This window comes from Pan troglodytes, chromosome 2, assembly GCF_028858775.2.
Source record: "Pan troglodytes isolate AG18354 chromosome 2, NHGRI_mPanTro3-v2.0_pri, whole genome shotgun sequence".
Taxonomy (NCBI): domain Eukaryota; kingdom Metazoa; phylum Chordata; class Mammalia; order Primates; family Hominidae; genus Pan; species Pan troglodytes.
Genome location: NC_086015.1, coordinates 145,112,313 through 145,133,008, shown reverse-complemented (window position 1 = coordinate 145,133,008; position 20,696 = coordinate 145,112,313). Strand labels below are relative to the sequence as shown.

Below are 20,696 nucleotides of genomic sequence, written 5' to 3'. Positions count from 1 at the left end.
TTTTTTTTTTTTTGCAGACAGAGTCTCGCTCTGTCACCAGGCTGGAGTGCAGTGGTGTGATCTCGACTCACTGCAACCTCCGCCTCCTGGGTTCAAGCGATTCTTCTGCCTCAGCCTCCCGAGTAGCTGGGACTACAGGCACGCACCACTACGCCCAGCTAATTTTTATATTTTTAGTAGAGATGGGATTCCACCATGTTGGCCAGGATGGTCTCGATCTCTTGACCTTGTGATCCGCCCACCTCGGCCTCCCAAAGTGCTGGGACTACAGGCGTGAGCCACTGCGCCCGGCTGCCTTTTTTTTTTAAAAAAAGGAGAAAAGTAACAATAAACAATAGCCTTAAGAAAAAACAAGAAGCAACACAGATCATATGGGAAGCACAACTTTCTCAGCCAAGTAGCCCAAATTATCACAAATAATCCTACCAAGAATACACCTAATACTGGAGGGGAAAGAATGCTTACACAAAACTGTTGTTTGCTTTGAAGCTTTGAATAAGTTCCAAGTTTTTATATTTCACAATTTATATACTTTATTACAGTCCACAGTCTGCTAAATAAAAGCAGTAACAAGATATTTCACAAACTATTGTACAAATTAAGTCTTATGAATTTAATCTCATAAAAAATTAGGTGCATAGTCACACTGGCTAACCTAAAAATGCTATTTTATCTACAGCCTAAAATAAGAGGCAGTTCCAACACTAAAAATTAATCCCAGTTTTTTTTTTTTTTTACATGTTTTACAAAAAAAAGTTTGTGCTCTTAATCAAAAAGATCGAGGCCAATTCAGCATGTAAAAAATAAATTTTACAAAGAACCCCAGATAATATTTTTCAAATACACTTTTATTTTCTTTTTTTCCTTCCTCACATACAGAACTTCTCCACATACCACATTTCTTGCAGCTATAAAGTCACTTGATGTTGGCCGGGTACCATTTTATCCCTAAAACTCTGTTGACATCAAAATATGACAGTTGTTATATCCATAAAATATTTACATAGCACGGCATATTAAGCTTTAGACACTTGGCAATTAAACCACATAAAAAGAGGACAAGACCCCCATCCTACATGTTTGGAATCAGGTGTTCACCGGTCCCTATCTGGCGACTGTACACTGGTTCAAAGGGCAGCAGAGGCAACAGGCAGTTACTTCAGAGGACACTGAACACTATGATCTGGAAGCACGTTATGATGTAACCCAATGTCATGTACCACACACCTTTCTCCAAGGTGGTCTCATAATTCTAGAATGGAAGGTCCAGCTGTTACAAAATGAAGACAGACAACACAACATTTACTCTGTGGAGACATCCTACTCATACTATGCACGTGCTGTGATTTTGAACATAACTCGTCCCAAAAACTTGTCACGATCATCCTGACTTTTTAGGTTGGCTGATCCATCAATCTTGCACTCAACTGTTACTTCTTTCCCAGTGTTGTTAGGAGCAAAGCTGACCTGAACAGCAACCAATGGCTGTAGATACCCAACCTGGCAATAAAAGGAAAATATATTAATTCAAACTCTATGGAAACTTAATACTTCTCTCTACCAGGAATTGGCTTATTCTGTAAATTTTCTTTTTGAGACTGCTGCCCAGGCTGCAGTGCAGTGGTGCAATTATGGCTCACTGAAGCCTCAACCAATCCTCCCACCTCAGTTTCCTAAGTAGCTGGGACTACAGGCACATGCCGCCACAGCCCACTAATTTTTAAATTTTTTTGTAGAGACAGGGTCTCCCTCCCCAGGCTAATCTCAAACTCCTCGCTTCAAATGGCCCTTCCACCTCACCCTCCCAAAGTGCTGGGATTACAGGTGTGAGCCACCATACGTGGCTTGTAAATTAAAAAAAAAATTTAGCTCTATTATTTTCTTTCTCTGCATTCTTTTTAATTTTTTGGAGCTGTAAGTCCATACCTGTAATTACTGATAAAAATGTTGACTGGGTGTGACAGCTCATGCCCCTGAGCTCAAGTGATCCTCTTGCCTTGTCCTCCCAGAATGCTAGGATTACAGGTGTGAGCCACCACACCCGGCCTATTATCATTATTATTACTAATTTTTTTGTGAGGCAGAGTCTTGCTCTGTTGCCCAGGCTGGAGTGCAGTGGCACGATCCTGGCTCACTGCAACCTCTGACTCCCAGGTTCAAGTGATTCTCCTGCCTCAGCCTCCCAAGTAGGTGGGATTACAGGCACCCGCTATCACGCCCAGCGAACTTTTGTATTTTTAATAGATGGGGTTTCACCATGTTGGCCAGGATAGTCTCGATCTCCTGACCTCGTGATCTGTCCACATTGGCCTCCCAAAGTGCTTGGGAATATATAGGCATGAGCCGCTACACCCGACCCTTATCATTATTTTTTAATATTCTTTTTTGAAATGGAGTATGTTGCCCAGGTTGGAATGCAGTGGTACCATCTCAGCTCATTGCAACCTCCACCTCCCAGGTTCAAGCGATTCCCCTGCCTCAGCCTCCCATGTAGCTGGAATCACAGGTGCCCACCACCATACCCAGCTAATTTTTTTATTTTTAGTAGAGACAGGGCTTTGCCATTGCTACTAAAGTTGGCCAGGCTGGTCTCGAACTCCTGACCCCAGATGATCCACCTACCTCGGCCTCCCAAAGTGCTGGGATTACAGGCGTGAGCCACTGCACCTGGCCTTTTTTTTTTTTTTTTTTTTTGAGACATTGCATTCTGTTGCCAGGCTGGAGTGCAATGGTGCAATCTCGGCTCACTGCAACCTCTGCCTTCCTGGTTCAAGTGATTCTCCTGCCTCAGCCTCCTGGGTAGCTGGGATTACAGGAGTGTGCCACCATGGTCAGCTAATTTTTGTATTTTTAGTAGAGACAGCGTTTCACCATGTTGGTCAGGCTGGTCTCGAACTCCTGACCTCGTGATCCACCTGCCTCGGCCTCCCAAAGTGCTGGGATTACAGGCATGAGCCACTGTGCCCGGCCCCAGCCTTACTTTTTAATATTCTATAATCTTGATTTTAATTTACCTTTTCATCTGTAAATTGTTTAAGAGACAGTTTTCCACTTGTCCCTCCCCCCATATAGAAGGGTCTTTTAAATAATTTTTAGTTGTAATGTATTTCTACTTTATGGAACTTAAAAGATTTTATTATTTATTTATTTATTTATTTTGAGACGGAGTTTTGCTCTTGTTCCCCAAGCTGGAGTGCAGTGGCACAATCTTGGCTCACTGCAACCTCTGCCTCCCGGGTTCAAGGGATTCTCCTGCCTCAGCCTCCTAAGTAGCTGGGATTACAGGCATGTGCCCCCATGCCCGGCTAATTCTGTATTTTTAGTAGAGACAGGGTTTCTTCATGTTGGTCAGGCTGGTCTCGAACTCTCCACCTCAGGTGATCCGCCTGTCTCAGCCTCCCAAAGTGCTGGGATTACAGGCGTGAGCCACCGTGCCAGGCAGTAACGAGCTTTTTAATTTTCTCCCCACATGATACTTATTGATGACAGAGGAAAAAAAGTATATTGTAGAAACCTGGCTGATACCACCTTAACCAAGGAATCAAGGCAGTATCACCATTAACGGAACGAAATGATACCATGTCCCTCCTGACACTCTGAGAACTCAACATTTCTTTTGAGGCACTCATGCCAAAATGCACAACCTATATTTAATCATGAGAAACCACCAAACTCCAACTAATGAACATAAAATAAGCCATAAAAGGCCCGTACTTATTTTTGAAGAGTACAAAGCCATGAAACAGACTGAGGAAATATTCCTGATTATAGGTTGCTAAACATGTTAACAGTGTGACATCTGGGATCAGGAAAACACTTGTCTTTCACTATAAAGAGTATTACTGGAACAATTGATGGATTTTCAACAAAGTCTACAGATTCATAAGAGTACTATATGTTAACTTCCTTTGTTAACTGTACTACTGTCTTTGTTTTCTGTTGCTTATAACACAATACTTGAAACTGGGTAATTTATAAAGAAAGGAATTTATTTCTTACAGTTAATGGAGGCTGAGAAGGCCAAGATCAAGGAGCTGCATCTGGTGAGAACCTTCTTTGCTGCTGGGTACTTTCAACAGAGTCCCGAGGTGGTGCAAGGCATCACGTGGCCAGGGGGCTGAGCATGCTAACCTGCTAGCTCAGGTCTCTCTTCCTCTTCTTATAAAGCCGCTAGTCCCACTCCTATAATAACTCATTAGTCCACTAACCTATTTTTTTTTTTTTTTTTGAGATAGAGTCTTGCTTTGTTGCCCAGGCTGGAGTGCAATGGTGCAGTCTTGGCTCACTGCAATCTCTGCCTCCCAGGTTGAAGCGATTCTCCTGCCTCAGCCTCCCGAGTAGCTGGGATTACATGCACCCACCACTATGCCCGGCTAATTTTTGTATTTTCAGCAGAGACAGGGTTTCACTATGCTAGTCAGGCTGGTCTAGAACTCCTGACCTCAGGTGATCTGCCCGCCTCGGCCTCCCAAAATGCTGCGATTGCAGGCGTGAGCCACCACACCCGGCCGCAATGAGCTTTTGATTTTTTTCTTTTTTGAGACAGAGTCTCGCTCTGTTGCCCAGGCTGGAGTGCAGTGGCACAATCTCGGCTCACTGTAACCTCCGACTCCCAGGTTCATGCCAGTCTCCTGCCTCACCCTCTCGAACAGCTGGGACTACAGGTGCCTGCCACCACGCCCAGCTAATTTTTTGTAATTTTTAGTAGAGACGGGGTTTCACCATGTTAGCCAGGATGGTCTTGATCTCCTGACCTCGTGATCTGCCCGACTCGGCCTCCCAAAGTGCTGGGATTACAGGTGAGCCATCGCGCCTGGCCTTGATTTTCTTTTCATTTATTTTTTTGGTGGGGGAAACAGAATCCCATTCTGTCACCCAGCCTGGAGTGTGGTGGTACAATCTTGGCTCACTGCAACCTCCACCTCCTGGGTTCAAGCGATTCTCCTGCCTCAGCCTCCCAAGTAGCTGGGACTACAGGCACATGTCACCACGCCCAGCTAATTTTTGTATTTTTAGTAGAGAGGGGGTTTCGCCAAGTTGGCCAGGCTGGTCTCAAACTCCTGACCTCAGGTAATGCGCCCGCCTTGGCCTCTCAAAGTGCTGTGATTACAGGAGTAAGCCACCGCAACCGGCCTTGATTTTCTTTTTAAGTACTTTTCTACTTTCTCTACATAAGCACCTACTACTACCTCTATAATGAAAAAGAAAATGATATTTTAGAAATAATCATCTAACTTTAACGTATCTGCTTGGGTTCTGTGTTCTGAATTGTAAATGTGGGAACTCCATTTACCATCACCATTAAAATAAAACAAAACCTGAATAGATGACGCACAAATTAAACAGGGCTGGCGTCTACCTACCCCAGACAAGTGGTACGTCAACACATGCTCCAGCTTCCCAAAAGAGTAATCACCACATAAGAACTTCTCAATACTTACATGCAGTTTTTTCCCATAATATGGGAAATATTTTAAGTCTATCATTCCATTATGAGGATAAACTGCTACATTTGGTATATCTTCATTCTGAAGTTGAAAACAAAAGAAATCCTCTTTAGGTCACAAAAAGAATTTGTAAAAACTATGTTTATAATTCAAGGAATATCAATCATGAACAGTTTGCAGAAACTACAATGCTGCTCCAACTATATTATCATTACAAGTGTATTTCTGAGAAGAAGCTTGCTCATCTTGATTGCAAATATTATCTAACTAACCCCTTCTACATGAACTATCCTGATACTTACACTTCCAGATACACTCTATACTCTCTTTCATGAGAGTCCCTTCTTAATTATAGCCAGTTCCACTCATGTACTCCTGTAAAATCTTATCTGCCCTCCAAATACCAAATGCCAGCCTTTCTACCTACTGACAGCAGGAATGCACCAGCAGGTTTAGGACTGATGTTTTCCTGAAATGAATAAAATGCTGTGCTTCCAGACTGGAAAGCAACAGCCACCACAAGGTGCCAACCTAGAATGCAGCACTCAGGCCTGGGAGATAGCAGGTGTGAGTTTCATGTGATTAATAACCAGAACTGCAACCAGAGGGGAAGCATGAAGGAAAATTTAAGGTACTACAAGCAAAACTCTCCTCGACAAATTTAAATACTGTATCAGGAATAAATTTATGAGCATATATAAATCATTAAGTATTACTTGTCTACTAGAATTCCATGTTTATCAACATACAAATCAAGCATCACCTGTAATCCAATTAATTCATGCTATTAGTTATTTCTAGTATTATTCATGATAAATAAGCAATTTATGAAAATTCACATGTAACACTTTCTAAATGGGCCTAATTCTAATGAGTGTAACTTTAACACAGACTGAGAAGTAGCAAACAGACCACAATGATTAAAATCAGTGCTGGGCTTACGGAACACTAGTTAAAATAAAACATTATTAAATACTTGAATTTTATATATATATAAAAAAAATTTTTTTGAGACAGGGTTGAAAGCACACATGAAACAGCATAAAGCGAAACTAAGAATCCACTCTAAGGAGTTCTAGATTCTGCTCATTTCATTTCATTATGAAGCAGCATATGGCTGTGGGGTGGGGTGAGAAACAGATGAAAGGCACCGGCCAGACAGCACAAAGGACAGAGTGATGATGCACCCCACCCACCAGACGAGCTCTAATGATCCAGATGATGAATATGTGGAAAGGGTAGGAAGTAACAACGCTAGGAGAAATCGCAAAAGCCATTTTCAATCACTACTCAAACTCCACCCTACATTTGTACTCTTTAACTTAAAAAATAAGCTTAAAATCAAAGATAACATTTTATATTAGAGAAAAACTAGTCACTCTGATATCAGTGCTTTTCTGCATTAATTGCTTTTGTTGAACCTATTTTACCTTAATATATGACCTTCACAGAACACATTTCCGCAAAATGAAAAAAAGGATTTTTTTTGAGAAACAGTTTACTGAGTATCTTGGAGTATGTTTCTTTTTTCTTTTTTTTTTGAGACAGAGTCTCACTCTGTTGCCTAAGCCGGAGTGCAATGGCCTGATCTTGGCTCACTGCAGCCTCCTCCTCCCGGGTTCAAGCGATTCTCCTGTCTCAGCCTCCTGAATAGCTGGGATTACAAGTGTGCGCCACCATGCAGGGCTGATTTTTGTATCTACTTAGTAGAGACGGAGTTTTGTCATGTTGGCCAGGCTGGTCTCAAACTCCTTACCTCAAGTGATCCACCACACCCAACCCAGAGTGGGTTTCCTACCAGATACCACACTTAGCTTACACTTCCCTCCTTTAGGCCTAACAAGCCTTAGTGGACAGCATCAATTACGGAGCAGGGCACTGGGGCTCAGAGTTAAGGCCATCACGGCTCAAGACCATCAGGTGTGGCAGACGCTCAACTGCTCTCTGTGTGTGCCTAAACAGTGATCTTGGCAGGATTTTTCTTAATCTTTTAATTTATACCTTCTGTGAAAATAAACATTTAGAAATTGTAAAATATTAAAATGAGTATCTGAATAATAATGAGATACTCAGGGTGAAGCATATATGTCATAATTTTCTAAGTATACGAATAGCATATTTTTTTTTCTTTTTGAGACAGAGTTGCTCTGTTGCCTAGGATGGAGTGGAGTGGCGCGATCATGGCTCACTACAACCTCTGCCTCCTGGGTACAAGCGATTCTCTTGCCTAAGCCTCCCGAGTAGTTGGGATTACAGGCACATGCCACCACGTCAGGCTAATTTTTTAATTTTTAGTAGAGATGGGGTTTCACCATGTTGGCCAGGCTGGTCTCGAATTCCTGACCTCTGGTGATCCACCTACCTTGGCCTCCCAAAGTGCTGGAATTACAGGTGAAAGCCACCGTGCCCGGCAATAGCATCATATTGTAAACTATGAGCAACTAACTCTAAGAACCTATTGATGGTCACTAAGTTCCACTGAAACAAAATGGAGTTTAAAAATTAATGCATTTTGTTTCTTCCCATTTTTTGATTTTCTTAGTATGATTCATTTTCATAAGAAAATAAAACACTGAGAAAAAAATGACATAAATATGAAAATTACATCTTTTGCAGGATCATCTTTTAAGTTGATAATATAAAAGGCCACCTTGGCCATCTGTGGTGGTTCACACCTGTAATTCCAGCATTTTCAAAGGCAGAGGTGGGTAGATTGCTTGAGGTCAGGAGTTTAAGACCAGCCTGGCAACATGGTGACACCCTGTCTCTATGGAGAGAGAGAGAGAAAAAAAAAGCACCTCCAAGGGTATGTTAAGTGTTTGTATTTTCAGGACTCTAACTTGTATAAAAACAATCAAGGCAGAACAAAATCAATACAAGACAAAATAAAAGACATATGTATTACATAAAAGAACTAAAGAATTTAAAGAACACTTGACATAGACAAATCTAATATAAAATTGCAATTATGATACGTAGTAAATGCTTCCATCTGTTCTGGAGAGCCACACTTCTAAAATTTATGGGTTCTAACTGGTTTACTACTTGTGACTAGCCTAGGGAATAAATGCCAAATTTTACAAACATTTCTTCCACTTTTGTGCTTTTCTAAAAACAAACAAAAAATCCACAACTAAATAAACAAAATTAAAAACCCACCTGCTTTGATTATTTTATGTACTTCACACACCTCTCTCCAAAGCAAAAGGGAAAGTTAACTGAAACCCGAATCATTAAATCTGGATTTTTCATTAACATTTCCCCCAACTATTCTAGAAGCAAAGGATACATAATAGATAAACAAGAAGAAAAATGCATTTAAAACCTTAAGGGGGCCGAGTGCAGCGGCTCACGCCTGTTACCCCAGTACTTTGGGAGGCTGAGGGAAACGAATCATGAGGTCAGGGAATCGAGACCATCCTGGCCAACATGGTAAAACCCCATCTCTACTAAAATACAAAAAATTAACCGGGCGTGATAGCGCGTGCCTGTAGTCCCAGCTACTTGGGAGGCTGAGGCAGGAGAATCGCTTGAACCCGGGAGGCAAAGGTGAGCTGAGATCGCACCACTGCACTCCGGCCTGGGCAACAGAGAGAGACTCCGTCTCAAAAAAAATAAGGGAGAGGTATATGGAATTGTTTATACTGACCAAAGGTTTACACAATTTAAAGCTTTTGCGCTTCTGGCTTGAATGTGTTTTCCCTTCAGGTGGTATTGGCTTTGTAGACCCAGCACTCCATCCAAGCTTATCTATGCAGCCTGCTCACAGGCTCCTGTATACAGGCGCACTGTCATGAAATTAGCACTTCTACCCAGCTGAACTAGCACCCAAGCCCCAAGAACTTTCTACCAGAAAGCTTTGTGAGCAAGCCCTGAGGATCATAAAGGGTTACCCAACATTTTTTCTAAATGTATCTTGTAGCTATAGTGTTCTGACTTGAGAGCTGACAGTATATGCTGCCCACTAGATTTTTAGAAGAATTTATCAAGAAAAGCTCAGCTGGGCGTGGTGGCTCACGCCTGTAATCCCAGCACTTTGGGAGGCTGAGGCGGGCGGATCACGAGGTCAGGAGATCAAGACCATCCTGGCTAACATAGTGAAACCCCGTCTCTACTAAAAAATACAAAAAATTAGCCGGGCGTGGTGGCGGTCGCCTGTAGTCCCAGTTACTTGGGAGGCTGAGGCAGGAGAATGGTGTGAACCCAGGAGGCGGAGCTTGCAGTGAGCCGAGATCATGCCACTGCACTCCAGCCTGGGCAACAGAGTGAGACTCCGTCTCCAAAAAAATAATAATAATAAAATAAAGAAAGAAAAGCTCAGCTTAGATGTGGTATCTGGTTTTAAGTGAGATTCTGGCTTTTTGTGTGTGTGTGACGGAGTCTCGCTCTGTCAACAGGCTGGAGTGCAGAAGTGTGATCTCGGCTCACTGCAACCTCCACCTCCCAGGTTCAAGCGGTTCCTTTGCCTCCGTCTCCTGAGTAGCTGGGACGACAGGCACGCGCCACCATGCCCAGCTAATTTTCTGTATTTTAGTAGAGACGAGGTTTCAGTATGTTGGCCAGGATGGTCTCGATCTCTTGACCTCGTGATCTGCCTGCCTCAGCCTCCCAAAGTGCCAGGATTACAGGCGCGAGCCACTGCACCCAGCTGACTCTGGCTTTTTGTACAAGTTTCCCATTGAGCTGTCTGTGGCACAAGGAGGTAAAGTGAATTGCCAGTGGTCACACACATATAATTTCAACCCAGATGAGAAACCATAAACTTCCTGGCTTTTTATGCTACTCTAAATAGTGAATAAATGCTCTTAAAAAATTAATAAGGACACTCCAAATCGGGAGTTCTCAAAATGTGGGCCTCAGACCAGCAGCATCAGCATCACCTGGAAACTTTAGTGAGAAATGCAAATTTTGGGCCAGGTGCGGTGACTCATGCCTGTAATCCCAGCACTTTGAGAGGCCGAGGCGGGCAGATCACGAGGTCAGGAGATCAAGACCATCCTGGCTAACATGATGAAACCCTGTCTCTACTTAAAAAAAAAAAAAAAAAAAAATTAGCCGGGAGCGCCTGTAGTCCCAGCTACTCAGGAGGCTGAGGCAGGAGAACCGCGTGAACCTGGGAGGCGGAGCTTGCAGTGAGATCGTGCCACTGCACTCCAGCCCAGGCGACAGAGTGAGACTCCATCTAAAAGAAAAAAAAAGAAAAAAATGCAAATTTTGGACCCTATCTCAGACCTACTGAGTCAGAAACTATGGGAACGGAACCCAACAAGGCAGCGTGACTCTGATGAGTGATCAAGTTTGAAGACCACTGAGCAAGAAGTTTCTGCCCAAATAAGAAGTCCATTAACAGTAAAAAGAATTTTTTTCACAACTTTAAAAGTGATTTCAATGTAACATTTTAAGTAAAATATTTCTGCCATACAATCAGAGTTGAAATGTTAATATTTAGCACAATGATAAATTTAGAACTTAATGTCTCCTCAGAACTCTTACCCATCTTTTACATTATTTGTCTTAGTGGCATTTGCAGCATGGAGAGAAAACAAAAGAAAGTTATGAGATGAAAACTGCACAGTATTCTGGAAAAAAAATTAAGTAGGGATAGGGGAGATAAATAATGCTTCTACCTTAAGGAAAATGCACCATATTTCATTAAATCTCAGATAGCACTGATGACTAGCACGCCAACTAACTATTAAGAAAGAGAAAAATGTCATGATACAGTATTAAGACACCATCAATTACAAGGGTAATCCCAATTTCAGTGTTACTGAGCTGGCAGAAAAAAAGTGAATCTTAGAATTGATGAAATACGGTATATGTGAAAATAAAGGCAATGTGTGCAAAATCAAATACACATGGAAAATGTCTTTCTGAATTATCATTAAGGAAGAGAAGGACTACTCTCAAAAAGGTTGGTGGAATTTTATTCTAAGGCACTACAAAGGACTTTAAAATGTGACAGGGAAGAAAAAAAGATGACTAAATCATTAGACTTTTAAAGTATTTTAAGAAACATCAAAGATTTAACAGGAGTTACTTTTTGAATACTAACCTTTGAAACACAATCTATCCTTGGCACTCCTTCAGGCTTTAATCCAATTATCTAAGGTTAAGAAATAGTGATAAATTTAAACTTCACGTAAGTATGCAATGGAACTTCCTCCCTCTGTTGCTGGGAACAAGGGGTGAAGACTTTGAGATTAACACCAAGTCTGTATACATCTGCCTTTTACTTTAATCTTATTTGAGGGTATTAAAATGAACTTTTAAATAAAATAACTTCAGCAATCAGATATCTTATTACTGTACTGGGGCAATTTAGAAAATAAATAAATTACCAAAGAATTAAATGAAACAAAAGTACCCTTTGCTACCCTTAAAAAATGAAACAGATAAAAACCCTTAAATCTAATTATTAATATTTATATGAACAAATAATTTAATGTATATAATAAGAACTGCAGAAGCATAATAATTAACTGTTCTTCACAAAACTATATCAGGTCACACTCTCCGTGTTTCCATGAGGGCCCCACTGAGCCTCACTGTATCTCACAACCCATCTGATCCCCAAAAGGCACGCACTGGGAGAGCCCTATTTTAAGACTCCTTTCATGTATGTAGCTGACAGAACTGAATAAACTCACATATTTATACATTTTTTGAGATAATTTTTTGGCATTCTGAATTTATACACAGTTTCCATGTGAATGCACGTAAAATCTAAATATTCCTCTCAAAAGACAAGTATTGTTGCGTCCTAACTGGGAACTATACTGGTATGAAACCTCCTGCTACACTACGTAAGCTCATCTCATCAATGATTCCTATGTGTCTGATGCTGTCCTCCTGACAAAGCCATGCCCTGAGTCATCAGCAAGCATGGTCTCAGGCCATTATCATTCAAGGAGACCATCTTGAGAAAGAAAACAAACCCAGAAGGTTGATCCTCTCCTGGCTTTCTACTGGGAACAAATGTTCAGCAATCTAGATGTCGTGAGGATACTTCTAGTAGACTGGGATTACAAAAGGCATCTCTGTTAAAACAAACTTAATTCATTTTATAAACTAGACCATCTAGTTTCACATTACTTTCAGCTTATTTTGTTAACTTCAATTCTTAATTCTGAATAAGGTCTGGTTGAAACATTCCACTAATCATTTACTGAGCACCTAGAATGCTATGGGACAATCTGGAAGCTGTCAGTTGTCCAAGGCCTCCCAAAGGGATGAAGCAGAGGTTGGAGGGGTGTCAGTCTGGGCACCTCAGGGCCTAGCTGGTTCTCCCTACAGGGAAGCTTCTTATTTAGCAGTGCCAACTTCAAAAGATACAAATTTTACTTTTAATAGGGATGGTGGCAATTTGCTCACCAATGACGACTTTAGTGATTCATAAACTCATGATTTTGAGAAGTCTACACCTGTTTTAAATGACCATGAATGACTTCACTCTTCAAGGGAGACCTTGCAGGCCTCAAAACAGTAAGTGCATCAGAACACCACTCTGAAGTATATTTACAGAGCAGCAAGGCATGGGGGCTAGGGATCACTTCATGACTCAAGCCGTATCATCTTCTTTTGCACAATGACCCTAATTCATTACTCCTGTCACACAGAGAACATTAGCTTCTTCCTTTGCTCATTACTATACAATTTAGGCACCCTTCTGTAAAACAGCAAAATGCTGCTACTTTGGATACAACTGCAACATCCCACTGAACTTGTTAGAATGGGATTTTATTTGTATTTCTGTTATCTAATTACATATATATATATACTGATACTATAAAACTATGCTTTGCTACTATTTTGAAAAAGTTAATAAGTTTAAACTTTATGGAGTCTGTGGAATTTTAAATTATTTTACAACACAGGATTCACAGATGAGTACTGCACCCTAACAAGTCTCTGCTTTGGTTATGACAAGGAGAACATTTGCCCCTTGGAGCATTAATGTGTCCTGGAATGCATGTACGTATTTCCAAAGAAGAAAAGTTTAAAAGCTACTTTAACTCCTTACTCCATGATTAATCTATGAACCTCTTTTTTTTTGCCATATAAACTTTCTTCCAGTGATCAATAAACATTACTGCTAGCCTTTAAAGCAAGCTACCCCCCAAATGATAACTTTTAATAAGGAAGGCATTAACCCAACCACAACAATCTAAAAATAGTTGCCTCCTTAAAAGAGAATATTAGAAAAAAGCAGCAGCAGAGGTAAAATATGTACGTACTCTGTTCATTTTCACAAGAATACAAGGGTTTCCTTGAGAATAGCCAAAATCAGGATCATTCATACCACTGCATGCTTGAAGTAATGAAATAGGAAACTGACATGCAACATAAACTGGACCCTTCTGTTCAAAAAGTGCTCCATCAGGACAGACTGTGAGGTTCTTCTGTTCTTCTAAAGTATATGCTAAAAAGGAAACATATATGTGTGCTAGATCAGCCAAAAAAGGTACTAAAAACAACCAGGAATATATTAACCTTTGGAAAATGTTCTTCAAAGACAAAAACAGCAATGTAAATTACCAGATAACTTTAGGGAAAGAATGTTAAGTTTGCCCCTTTACCTTTTAACAGCTAACTAGTTCTCTAAAGTTACTGCATTTCAATAATCATACAAACTGGATTATAGATCCATCTCTTCTGTCACCATTAGGTGGCAGTACCAGCCATGGCTAAAGCATTATCTGAATGCCTTCTGCATGCTTGGTGATACAATGGAGAGGATGTAAAAAGGCACTGCTGCTGCCCTCATGGAGCTTACGGTTTTGTGGGGAAGAGAGTCATTAAGTGAGTATAAAATCAGAACTGCAGAGGTATGAAGATGTAGTGTTATGACAACCTACACTAAAAAAAAAAAAGCAACTGAGCTGAATGCAGAAGGGTTTGTGGGAGTTAATGAAGCTAGGAGAAGCACTTCCAATGAAGGAAGGTAGAAGCCAGACCATACAGAGTCTTGTCAACTATGTTAAAGAATTTTGAGGGGTGTGGGTGGGTGTTTTGCCAAACATCAATTAACAATCCACTAAAATGTTTTAAACCAGGGCAAGTGGATAGTATGAACATACTTAGGAAATTAACTCTGACTTTTCTGTGGGGTCAGTCCAGAAGGGAAAAAGAAAGGATCCGGAAAACAAGTTAGGAGACTATTAAAGCCGCCCAGGTGAGAGACGAGCTCATAGAAGGGGATTTTTAGCAGAGATGGAGTTTACAGTGATAAAGGAGTAAAATGGTTAGAACTTGGTAATGGGAGGGAAGAGGGAGGAGAAATATGCAACAGACAATACAATTCTGCTCCGTACTTGGCACAGTGTTTAGCCCAAGAGGCACAAAGTGAGCAAGCCTGATGTGACCCCTGCCCTCAATTAACTTTATCTAGTGGACAATGCTTACTAATAGTGTGTGGGTGCAACTGGTACCAGAAAAAGGTATTGAATTCAATGAAAGTAAGAACCAGGCCAGGCGCAGTGGCTCATGCCTGTAATCCCAGCACTTTGGGAGGCCGAGGCGGGTGGATCACGAGATGAGGAGTTCAAGACCAGCCTGGCCAAGATGGTGAAACCACGACTCTACTAAAAATACACAAAAAAAATTAGCTGGGTGCGGTGGCAGGTGCCTGTAATCCCAGCTACTCGGGAGGCCGAGGCAGGAGAATCGCTTGAACTCAGAGGGCGGAGGTTGCCACTGCACTCCAGCCTGGGCGACAGAGTGAGGCTCCATCTCAAATAAATAAATAAATAAATAAATAAGAACCAAATTTCAAAGAGTATGCCTCAAAAAGGAAGTGTAAAGTCTTTACCTTGGGGGAAAAAACAATCACTGTCAAAATGTTTGGTTTCATCTTATACTTATCAGAAACTAGGTTACTGTGGGACTATGTACTCATTTAAAAGCAAAGAATGATTCAGGTATTTTGTGGGGGTAGAGATAAACTTTATAACAAAACAGCATCATGACATCCAACACTTTGCAAAAAAATAAGCCCTTCACCAATTTCCCCGAGGGCTTCTACTGCATAGACTCTGTTGGTATAGGTCAGTTCATCAGTGACCTTGCTTTTTTATTATGCTGACTTCCACTTCCGTACTATTAAGTGTAAGGAACTGTGTGATGACCAGTAAGATTATGCAGAAGGCATGATGGGAACATAGAAAGGTCACTGACCCCAGAGTAACCAAGGAGCCCTATGCATCTGAAGAAAGCCTAAAATAAGAAAGACCAAAGGCCGAGCGCAGTGGCTCATGCCTGAAATCCCAGCACTTTGGGAGGCTGAGATGGGCAGATTACTTGAGGCTAGGAGTTTGAGGCCAGCCTGGCCAACATGGTGAAACCCTGTCTCTACTAAAAATACAAAAATTAGCCAGGTGTGGTGGCGCAAGCCTGTAATCCTAGCTGCTTGGAAGACTGAGGCATGAGGGTCGCTTGAACCCAGGAGGCGGTGGTTGCAGTGAGCTGAGAACAAGCCATTGTACTCCAGCCTGGGCAACAGAGTAAGACTGTCTCAATGAAGAAAAAAAAAAAAAAAGACCAAGATAACTGGAGGAATGAATGACCCTAAAGGAAAGAGATAATTGTAACAAAATAAAACTTTTTAAGTCCAATTAGTATCTGCAGGAAAAAAAATAGAGAAGACATTATTTTTTAACCAGATATATTATAGTATCTTTCAAACATGAAAAAGGAGGGCATAAGGATTGACAGCAGTCGAACGTTTTAAAAACCAAAAAGGAGTTGAAAATTAAAGTAAACCCCCAGAAAGTCTAATTAAGTAAAAACAAAGTAAGAGAAAAACAAGAGGTCTAAGACCCAACAAACAGAATAGTTCTAGAAAGAGAAAACCAGAAAATTGAGTTGAGGAAATTATCAAAGTGGTAACAGAGGATAATTCCCCTGAACTGAAGAACTTAAGTCTTCATCCTGAAAAACCTGCAGTCAAGTCTCAGCAAAATACTTTAGAGACAGAAATCCAGATAGAAATTTTAGAATCCAAAAGAGATAAAGAAAATTGAAAAAAAAATGAAAAACTTTCAGAGAAGAAAAAAGGCAAATTACAAAGAACTGAGTTCTATATGGAGGTAAACTAGCAAATATAAAGGCAGAAATAAGCCATTTTCAGAAATAAAAGGGTTCAAATTTACATTTCAGGTGTCTTTTCTTATAAAATTACTTGAGAATGTACTCCATCAAAACTAAGGAGTAAATTAAGAGAAAAAATAAAAATAATTTTAAAAAAAGGGGGGGCAGGGCAAGAGCCAAGAAACAGTGGGTCCAACTAAAGAAAGTGGTAAAAGGAAGTTCCCCAAAGGACAGTTGGGAGTAAAAGGCTGATGTAGAAACAGTAGAGTGCAGCAGGAGGGAAAGGGCTCCAGTTAGGAGTTTTCCAGAAAAGAGACTCAAGAAAATACCTCAAATGATAGTTTACAAATAAGGAAGTCAGAAGAGAGTATCTATAGATGATAAAAGAAGATATAAAGACCAAGTATAAAAAGGCAACCAATAATGAAACTAAAAATAGTAAATCAATTATTATTGAGTTGAGAAAGGAGGGAAGGTCTGAGACATGTGAACTAAGAAAATGTATAAAAGTGATAAATAATAATTAATAAAGAAAAGTGATAATGTAGAAAAGTAAAAAGTCAAGAACCAGCAGGAAAAGTGTAATATTTATAGATATGGAAGAAAAACACCGTAAGAAAAAGTTCAGAAGCATGAAGTTATTCCCTATCAAAAATACATCCAAAGGCCAGGTGCAGTAACTCACGCCTGTAATCCCAGCACTTTGGGAGGCGGAGGCAGGTGGATCACTTGAGGCCAAGAGTTCAAGACCAGCCTGGGCAACATAGCAAGACCCCAGCTCTACAAAAAATTTAAAAATTAGCCAGGCGTGATGATGTGAGCCTGTATTCCTAACTACTCAAGAGGCTGAGGCAGGAGGATCACTTGAGCCCAGGAGACTGAGGCTGCAGTGAGCTGTGATTGTGCCACTGGGAGACAGAGAGAGACCCCATCTCAGACAAATAGACAAAGGAAAGAAAGAAAAAAGTAATGTGTCCAGAATCAGACTATTTTTCACAACCTTCATTGCTCTCTCCCTTGCCAAGCCACCATCTCCACTTACCTAGATTATTGTAATAGCCTAACTGGCTTCCCCAATTCCCCCCTTCTAGTCTAGTTTCAAAGAGAAGCCTGCAGGATCCTTTAAAAATTTGAATTAGATCATGTTATTGTTCACTGCTTAAAATCCCTCATCATGGTCACTGTAAAAGCCAAAGAACTTAACAATGGGTTCTAAGGACCTACAGTCTGGATCTCCTTTAACTCCCTAACCTCAGTCTCCTACTACTCTCCCCTGGCTCACTCCATTCAGCCCCTCTCGCTTCCTTGATGAATCTTCAACACATCAGCACCATAAGCCTCAGGGCCTTTGCACCTACTGCTTCCTGTGCTGGACATTTCCAGGGCTAGTTCTTTCACCTCCTTCAGCTCTTCCCTCAAGGTTCCCTTTCAATAAGGCTTTCCCAGACCACTCTGCATGTAAAAACCACAATCCTTCCCAACTTACCCTATCTCCTTTTTCTGTTTTATTTTCCCCCTCAGGATATACTATCTTCTAATTCACCATGAGTCTAAGCTCCAGAAAGACAGGAATTTTTCTTCTGTTCATTGCTGGAACCCAAATGAGTGCCTGCCACAAAGCAGGTCCTCAAAAAATATGTCAATAAATTAATAGGACTTCTGCTGGAAGGGAGGAGGGCAGGGAACACTTCATTGCAGAGCTTTTAAAGCTATTAAACCACGGATAATACTTTCACAAAAGTCTTTTTAAAATAATGAGTACATATTTAACTGTCAAGGAAAAGAGACTTAGGAAGACAGCTAGTAGATAATGTGGGATCAGAAGCAGCTTTTGGTTTAAGATAGGAGAGAGTTGAAGATTTTTTCAAGTTGACAGGAAGGATCCAACACAGACAGAAAGGCTAAATACACACAAGAAGAGAGAGTACATAGTATGTTTCTGAGACACTGAGAGAGGATGAGATCCAAAGCAGGAGTGATACAGGTGGCCTCAGGTGAAAGGAAGGGCAGCCCCCAATTAGAGCAGGAGGAATGTGACAGACAAAATGGCTGCCATTGTAGATTTGTTTTACTGGTAATGGGGAAACTGGAGGAGCTCCCATCTGAGTTCTTCTATTATCTCTTGAAGCAAGAAATCAGGTTATATGAAGAGAGTGAGTTGTAAGGAAAAAGGTAAGGGGTTAGAGGCTTGAGTGAAAGTTGGAAATAATCCTTTCAGAGAATTATCCAGAGAAATTCCATAGGATTACCAGGCAGTTAAGCAAGTCCATTTGAGAGAGGTGCTCAAGTACTCACAGTGCTAATTAGTCCTGCTCAGTATCTGCTCAGGGGCAGGGGCACAGAAGGATGAGCTACATCCAGTAATTATATGGCTTTATCCAGGAGTGGAGTACTCCCACAGGGTGTGACATGAAGACTGAGAGGTCTGGGATTTTAGAGCACCAGTAAAAGTAAAAATGAAATAACAACCATGGAATTAAGCTACATAAAAGGGAAGACGGGGTGGGAGATGAGATAAAGTAATGTTCTAGGGAGCAGTTGCAGGTGTCTGTGGCTGAGGAAGAGATGAGCTGATCATGAACCAGCAGGCCAGGACATTCGATGATTACTCATGTGACTGTTAACACCATTCACATAAATGGCTCGGCCAAGCAAAACAGGAGGAAAAACTGGGCTAGGATGGCTATCAAAGAGCGTTACAAACTGGTAACTTTGAAAAACGGATGTATTAAAAATCAGACACAGACATAACTTTAAAATAATAAACATAATTTCCCATCCCCCAAGCAAGCACTACATTGGAAACCTGCACGTTGTGCACACGTACCCTAGAACCTAAAGTATAAAAAAAAAAAAAAAAAAAAAGAATGCCTGGCACAAAAAAAAAGATTCTTCCTTCTCAATAACTATACTGACCTATTTCAAATTCAACATAAATGTATATCAGCTACAAAAAAAAGAAATAAAATAAAATGGCAAAAAAAAAAATCCAAGTCCTCAGAGACACTATTTCATACAATATAGATTTGCTCTATTAATTAAAATATTTAGTTTTAATGCAGAATAAATGTTACATTTCAAGAAACTTAGTGTCCTTATTATAAGACAGAAAAATCAAGTCTACTGCCCATGAGTAAGCCCCTGTGTCTTTCTATAGTTAGAACAGTCTCACAAGTAATTATAAAATGCACTTGCTCAGTTGTCTGTTTAACAGAAGGAAATAGAAGGTAATACGCATTCTGAGAATGATGTCTCTAAATGTAATCACAACTTGGGACTCTTTTTTTTTTTTTGAGACGGAGTTTCGCTCTTGTTGCCAAGGCTGAAGTGCAATGGCGCAAACTTGGCTCACTGCAACCTTTGCCTCCCAGGTTCAAGCGATTCTTCTGCCTCAGCCTCCCGAGTAGCTGGAATTACAGGCGCGTGCTACCACGCCCAGCTAATTTTATATTTTTGGTAGAGATGGGGTTTCACCATGTTGGCCAGGTCCAAGACCTGGCTCCTAACCTCAGGTGATCTGCCCGCCTCGGCCTCCCAAAGTGCTGGGATTACAGGAGTGAGCCACCGTGCCCGGCCCACAATTTGGTACTAATTTCTATAACTAAAATCTCTGACCTTACTCTAAGAAAACATACTCACGTTTTAGAAACTTCTTAAGGTCTTCAATGTACCCTGCATACGAAGTTGGATCAGACCTACTGAATGTATATTCCAATGCGGTCACTGGTTTTGGAAAAACCATGAGTCCTATAAAGAGATAAAAGGGAGAGATTATCAAATTTCCTTCTCTTCTTTTCCTTCCTCTTATCTCTAAAAAGCAGATCTCAGCAAATTACATGGAAAATTGTGTTGACAGTATGCTGAAACTATCAAGAACTTCCCAATTCTAATTATGAAGGCATAGACATCTAAAATTAAAAATAACTCAAACCTTCAAAACCATCTCAGACATTACCGATTAGAAACTGTCCCTAAATTTTGTTATCTACAGTTAATTATAATCTTCCTTTTTAAAAGATGCAATTTTACTTTGAACTTTCTATATGCATTTTTAAAAAATCAAATAACATTTTAGGTTTTGTCAATGTGCCATTAATACAAGGAAAAAAAAAATTTTAGCAAATCAAAGCCTACGTACTTTTGTCATTTAAATTGTATGGA

General features: G+C 40.6%; 1 protein-coding gene across 4 annotated transcripts in view; it reads right to left on the bottom strand.

Moving 5' to 3' along the window:
- Positions 1-830: 830 nt before the first annotated feature.
- The window catches only part of ATP1B3 (ATPase Na+/K+ transporting subunit beta 3), a 51,239-nt gene continuing 31,373 nt past the window's right edge, over positions 831-20,696 (bottom strand). For 2 of the 4 annotated variants that reach the window (XM_001154579.8, XM_009446584.5), the window contains 5 exons: positions 20,175-20,282; positions 13,685-13,869; positions 11,503-11,553; positions 5,442-5,528; positions 831-1,500 (listed from right to left, as the gene is read on the bottom strand). In XM_001154579.8, coding sequence (XP_001154579.3) covers positions 1,330-1,500; positions 5,442-5,528; positions 11,503-11,553; positions 13,685-13,869; positions 20,175-20,282 — 602 coding nt within the window. In that variant the 3' untranslated portion in view covers positions 831-1,329. The remainder of the gene's footprint in view (positions 1,501-5,441; positions 5,529-11,502; positions 11,554-13,684; positions 13,870-20,174; positions 20,283-20,696) is intronic. The other 2 variants (XM_009446585.5, XM_054682318.2) reach the window with 2 other exon arrangements.